We start from the raw sequence: 7,324 nt of genomic DNA on the forward strand, positions 1-7,324 counted from the left end.
TGGAATCCGTGTTAAATAGAGAAGTAATCAACCATCTCAGCAAAAATAACCTTCTTAGTGACACACAATATGGTTTCCGTTCTGCTAGATCTACAGCAGATGTGCTAACAGTTATATCTCATAGGATTAGCGAATCTCTCGACAGAGGCAATCTAGGACAATTGCTCTTGACATATCAAAGGCCTTTGATAAGGCATGGCATAAAGGTTTACTTCGCAAGATCTCCAGCTACGGTATAGCTGGAAATGTTTTCTCAATTATTAAATCATTTCTCTCTGATAGGTTAATAAAAGTAGTGGTTGATGGGCAAAAATCAGAAGCTCACAGTATAAATGCTGGAGTCCCTCAGGGGTCCATCCTGGGCCCAACTCTTTTCCTGATCTACATTAATGATCTTCCAAATCATATCCTTACATCATTTGTAGATATTTATGCTGATGACACTACCATTTATGGTAGCACATCTAAGTCAGTAAACGACCAAGTTCTCTCTGATTCTCTTTACTCTGATCTTGAGCACGTGGTACAATGAGGAAAGGAGTAGCTAGTTACTTTTAATGCATCTAAAACCAAGCTTCTCTCTTTACATCATCAACGCTCTGATCCACGTCTGGCATCAATTGAAATGAATGGCTCTCGTCTTGAGGAGGCCTCAAGTTTTGACAAGCTTCTGGGCTTGACTTTTACTCCCGATCTGAAATGAAACAGGTACATCAAATCTGTTTACAAGGCCGCTGGAAAAATGGTGGGATCCTTCTATCGATCCAGTATATATCTTATTACTGATGCAATTCTCTATCTATATAAGAGCCAGGTACGTCCAAGGATGGAATACTGTTGCCACATCTAGGCAGGAGCTGCTAGAAAGGACTTATCCTACCTTGATAGAGTTCAAAATAGACTTTGTAGCCTCGTAGGAGATATCCTTTTCTCTTCCTTGCAACCTCTGTCTCACCGAAGAGATGTTGCGAATTTGTCTCTGCTGTATCGTTATTTTCATGGAAAGTGTTTGACTGAGCTTCAATCTATTGTCCCCCCTTGCCAAATTTTTACAAGAAACACTTGTCTAGTTGAAAACACTATCAATAATTTCCCCCCACCCCACTCGTTATCTGTGCCTAAACCTAAATGTAGATTCCATGAACACAGCTTCTTTCTTAGAACTGCACGTCTGTGGAATTGTCTTCGTTTACCTGCTTTCCAGCTGACTACAATATGGTTGTCTTCAAGTCTAACGTAAACAAGTTCCTGATGAGCCGTTCCACTTGTTAACAAATTTTTCGAATTTCCATTACTAACGGTTACTATATTGTCCAATTTCCACTGTACACTCTTTAGCCCTCGAGTGGCCGCTTGGCCTTGATAAGTGGTGATGCCTATGTAAAAAAAAGAAAAGAAAGAAAATATTTACGCCGCTGAAATACACATTTGCCAATTATGTTAAGATAGTGACGAAGATGACTCCAAATCGACACGCATGAATTTTTTTTTTTTTTTTGATAGGTTATTGCCATGGTAACGAGAGGAGTAGATAACTGTTTGTTTTATCAGGTAATGACGTCACAGGAGAGGGGCAGATAATTCTGTTTGGCGTGCAATAGTAATTAGTCGACACTCTTCTGCTGAACATGTATTGTTTTGCCATGCCTCGCTGGATTTGTCGGAGTTCTTCCGTCTTCTTAAAAAGTAGTCGGAAATTCAGCCAGACGCCCCCGTGTTTAGCCACAGTCCTGAAATCGTCATCAAATCGGATCGGAAACGGGAGTAAGTCTAGGTAAAAACTCTTCGCTTTTTTTTCTTATTTGTTTTTTTTTTATCTGTATTTCATTCATAAATTTGTTTCATGCAACGATCACGCACCTGCCTTGTGATATATTCGACTTTGTAAATTTAGCCCCCTTTTTTTTCTTTTTCTTTTTTTGTAGAATAGTGGCTCCTTCGTGAAATACTATTTACTTTTGGTTGAGCTGCCTGCACCGATAAATCGTAATACTCGACTCTTTGAATGATAAACTTTCGATACTTATTTTCAAAACAAAAATATACAGAAATAAAAAAAAATGTTGGTGCTTATGCACTTATGTTACCGTGCTATTTTTTAAAAGGTACTTACGTATTTTTGGCACTGTGCTGAAAAAAAAATAACGTTATTTCGAAAGCCATTCTGGGTTTTTATTACTGTACACATAGATTCGAAAAAGTTGTCAAAAACAAATATATAACAAATAAATGTTATCAAAGGCAAGATAAGTTACTTTTCTACCAAACTAGATACATTTTTTGTGTTTTTATTCAATGTAACATGTTTATTCAGCTCGAAAAACATGCAGTGTTTACCGATGTGTTGGAAAATTCAAAATGGCGCCCGACACTCTCTTTAACATGGTAAGTTTGGGAAAAGGTGTTATAAATAATAAACTAGACAAAATACTATTAAAAAAGACCGAATATATGTCAACTTGTGTCACGGTAACATATAATGAGCGATTTCTAACAGTATTTTGTCTAGTTCATTATTTATAACATCTTTTCCTGAACTTACCGTGTTAAAGAGAAAGTCGGGTGCCATTTTGAATTTTCCAATACATTACATCGGTAAACACTGCATGTTTTTCGAGCTGAATAAACATGTTACGTTGAATAAAAACACGAAAAATATATCCAGTTAGGTAGAAAAGTAACTTATCTTGCCTTTGATAACATTTATTTGTTATATATATATATATTTTTTGACAACTTTTTCGAATCTATGTGTACAGTAATACAACCCCCCAAAAATCTCCTGAAACTTGAATTTAACCTGAAAAAAAAAAAAAAAAATTTAAAAATAGCGCGGTGCCAAAAATGCACGTTTTAAAATAGTTATTTTCAAGTTAAATTCAAGGTTTTCGCTATCTCGTTTATTATTATTATTATTATTATTAAACTTTTAGGGAGAAACCCTCCTCATGTTAAGAATGACTTTCTAAATAATAACGTTATTATTTCAGCACGGTAATGTAAGTGCAGACAGAAGTACCAAAATATTTTCAAATCTTCATGGAACGAAGATGTCATATTCAAAAAAAAAAAAAAATCGCCTAAATCCATAAATTTTTATTTTAAACTAAGAAAATAAGGTCAATGTGCACTGCACTGCCCAGCAGCAGCACTCCACTCCACTGACTGCACTACTGCAATACTGCACTGCACTCTGCACTGGTGTCCAACCTGCAAGGTGTTTATTCCGAAAACCGTTCTTAACACGGGGAGGTTGAAATAAGAAAATGCCTTTCGGAATAAACACTCACAACCTCCCCATGTTAAGAACGGCTTTTAGAATAAACACCTTTTGACCTACAATAACATTTTAGGCGTTTGCTGCTTGACAGCTCGTTGTTTGGAAAAAGAAAATGTCGTTTTAAGCAACAGTACTTACATAATGTCATGTCGAAACTAGTGATATATCTAAAAATTACGAAAACTCATCAAGTAGAAAAGTATTTATAGTTAAAAGTAATTTTATGGAAAATTTTAGGGAAATTGCATTTTCTCTAGAAATTGGAGATTGCGAATACAGGAGACATACTTATCTGCATTTTTGCTATTGTAATGGCGGGCTTTTTTTTAGCACCATACCGATGGGGCGATGGACTTTTTTTTTTTTTTTTTTTTACTACAAACACAATAACAGTTGTATTTGATGACTCTTCGTATTTTTGGATATATTACTAATTTCGACATGACAGTTAAGTAAGTACTGCTTAAAACAACATACTTTTAAAAAAAATCGGTCTGTCGACTCTATCTTAACAAACACCCAAATTTTATGATGGAGACGTTATGTTTTGATCCACTATGTCTAATGAATGAAATAAGACAACTCAATTCGAACTACCGAGATCAAAATCAGCCTTGTAATGGTCACAATTTCCTATTAAATTCGCTAAATATCGTTAAAATATCATTTTCTACATATAAAACAAGTACTTGATCAATTTACGTAATTTTTGGAATATGACATATTCGTTTCATGACGGGTACGTGCACCATAAAGATTTTTTCTGCAATTTATTTTTTTTTTTTAAATATTTTTTTTTACCAAACTTTTTTATTCCTTTCTGATTTGATGTTCTTAAAGACTGGTTTCCAAGATAAACATCGTGTTGAATACGTTTATTTGCTCACACACAAAGATATATATATATATATATATATATATATATATATATATATATATATTAGTAATCATTATGTCAGCCTCTTTAAGAACTCTGTACTTATTGTTGAGCACTCTAAGTTGAAATGAAAATCGGTCACTTCAGCTTACATACGCAGATCTTGATGTTATTATCATTAGATCACTCTAGCCGTCTAGACCTTTATGCTTTATATAAATGTTAATTTCAACTGTATTTTCTGGTTGTGGTTAACGTTGGCCGTGTGGTTTGCTTCTTGCTAATGGATTCAGAAATGGCTTTGTGGCCAGGTTCGAATTCCTGACCGGCTGTGTATGTAATATATATATATATATATATATATAAGATTGAAGAAATTTCACGAGAGTGAAACGTGTAATATTCTGTGTGGCTTGATTGCCATATATATATATATATTTGTCCTGCCAGCCTACTAAAATCCCGTGATTAGAAGCGAGAACATATCTTTGCCAACATAGATAAATACAAAAATACAAATAAAATTTTTTATAATTAAATAATTATATTTTATGCAATTGAAAACCAAAAAAAAAAGGGGTGTTTTCTTGTTTCGTAACATTTATGAATCAATTTCTTTAAATCTTGTGTTGCCATGTCAAGTTTGTTAAAAAAAATCTTTTTAGTCTATAAATATTTCTAATTTTTTTGTGTGGCACCTGATCAATTTACGCGATTTTTGGAATATGACATCTTTTTTTTGTAACGAGTACGTACACCAAACAGACTTTTCTGTATTTTTAATTTACACCCTAAATGCCAATCTGAATAAGCACCTCTGCAAACACTCAAATTATCAGTACGTTTTGATGAGAAAGAATGGAGAAGTGTAATTTTGTTTGTGTTGAAAGTAGGTCGTTTGGATCGGCCATCTTATTTGGGTCGGGCTGGGGTGTACTCGGGCATCGGATTTTTCCCATTCGACCTCAGTGTACACCAGAGGGGTGCAACATTTTCTAATATTGGGCCAGTTACCATAAGAAAATGAACTCTTATATAAACATGAGCACTATAGTTAAGTATGCGGTGCCTTCAATAAATGTCCAGACTTTTTGGTCCAGGCATTTAAAATTGTCATAGACTCTTGAAAATTCAGTATGTTATTGCTATACATCTTATGAGATGACTGACCAATTTTTATGATTTCAGGTTCAAATGAACAGCTACAGCAGGAATTGGAATACATCCTACTAAAGCCTGATTGTCACAGCTGGTGAATTTCAAAAATGCAATCTGGATTTGAGGACACTTTAGAAGAACGATATATGGAATGCTTCAGACTGCTTTTGGACCATCTTGCATGAATCAAGCATCAGTTTTTGAATGGCATAAGAGATTCAAGGAAAGCAAAAGGTCTGTCAGGTGTGAGGAGAGAAGTAAGGAAGTCAGAACATAAGAGTTCTTATTTACTTTGTCTCCCCACGAGGGCAGAGTTAGACATGAGGGTCATTTTTAATGTGAAGAAAGGAACAAAAATATAAAATTGTCTCAGTCGTGAAGAATTTCTCCTTCACTAACCGAGGAAAAAAATTGGAGTGTAGCATCAGAACAGGTACTATACTTTGATCTTGGCCCGAAGATCAAGAAGTCTCTCTTATGGTGTCAGCCAAGGATAGTCGTGTGTCTATAGAGACAATAAGTGTATCTTTTGATGTAACAATTAGTCGTGAAGATGCGGAAGATTTACGCAAAGTTTGTCCGCAGGATGCTCCATCCTTGTCACAAACTATTTAACCAAGATGGGCATCAAGAGAGTTCCTCGCCCTCCCTATTGTCCAGACCTTGCTCCCTGTGACTTTTGGTTATTCCCTAAGCTGAAGGTTAACCTTAGAGGGTCATTAACATGCTCACACAAGAGGACTTCCATGGGGCCTTACAAAAGTTGTTGGAACAGTAGAACAAGTGCATTGCAGCCGGAGGAGATTACTTCGAAAGGAACTAGAGTTTCATGTGTGTACTATCAATAAAAGTGACCATACGAAAAAAGTCTGGAAGCTTATTGAAGGCACCTTGTGTGTGTGTGTATATAATATATATATATATATATATGTTTAAAGAAAAATACAAAAACCGAATGAAATTATTAAAAAATCAACGTTTCGTCCTTATTTCAGAGGACATCTTCAGGATAATTGAAATAAAAATGTAAGAAAAGAAAAAGTCATAGATCGTGCGAAAAAAGACAGTTTTTGAATCCTACCCATGTCGGGAAGGACAAATATGTGTGCGTATGTCCTTCCCGACATGGGTAAGATTCAAAAACTGTCTTTTTTCGCACGATCTATGACTTTTACTTTTCTTACATTTTTATTTCAATTATCCTGAAGATGTCCTCTGAAATAAGGACGAAACGTTGATTTTTTAATAATTTCATTCGGTTTTTGTATGTTTCTTTAAACATAACGTCAACCACCGCTGGTATTTTTTCATTCCTTATACATATATATATATATATATATATATATATATATATATATATATTGTTTTTAAAATATAATTATTCACTGACACATGTTTTGTTGTCTACAAACCATCAGAGTGACTGAATCTAACAAGGTTCGAAAATTGGGACCCCGCGGTAATGAGCCTAAACTCTTAACCCACTCGTCCATCTCGCACGACCGTTTGGACGTATCGCGATTTACTTAGATGTTTTTGTTTTTGCGATACATTTTGAATGAATTCAATTATTTACAAAAGTGCATTTTTACCTAAATGCAAGTTGGGAATAATTTTCCCTTTAACCAATTTGGTACCCCTATATGGGAGCGGCATATATATTGTTTTTAAAATGGGGGTACCAGATTGTTTAAAGGGAAAATTATTCCCAACTCGCATTTAGGTAAAAATGCACTTTCATAAATAATTGAATTCATTCAAGACGTATCGCAAAAACAAATAACACACACTCACACACACACACATATATATATATATATATATTTATTTATAATTATTTTCTACTATAATAATTAAATATCTACAGACACTAGTGTTTCATCTTTTCGGAAATCTTCAGTGTAGGGTGTCACGATTAATACTAGTCGAACAATTCGAACCCCGTATCACGAGACATCTCTGGCTCTATTAGCGGAGACTTAATCCATTCGGCTACCATTAACCGCTTG

The 7,324-nt window shown here is 34.7% G+C and overlaps 1 protein-coding gene across 1 annotated transcript in view; it reads left to right on the forward strand.

The window, feature by feature from the left end:
• The first annotated feature begins 1,568 nt into the window (after positions 1-1,568).
• LOC145263634 (isopentenyl-diphosphate Delta-isomerase 1-like) overlaps positions 1,569-7,324 on the forward strand; it is a 74,486-nt gene continuing 68,730 nt past the window's right edge. Inside the window, exon 1 of the mRNA XM_080120486.1 lies at positions 1,569-1,774. Coding sequence (XP_079976612.1) covers positions 1,629-1,774 — 146 coding nt within the window. The 5' untranslated portion in view covers positions 1,569-1,628. The remainder of the gene's footprint in view (positions 1,775-7,324) is intronic.

The sequence above is a fragment of the Euprymna scolopes genome, chromosome 39 (genome assembly GCF_053919585.1).
Source record: "Euprymna scolopes isolate OS-2025 chromosome 39, ASM5391958v1, whole genome shotgun sequence".
Classification (NCBI taxonomy): Eukaryota; Metazoa; Mollusca; class Cephalopoda; order Sepiida; family Sepiolidae; genus Euprymna; species Euprymna scolopes.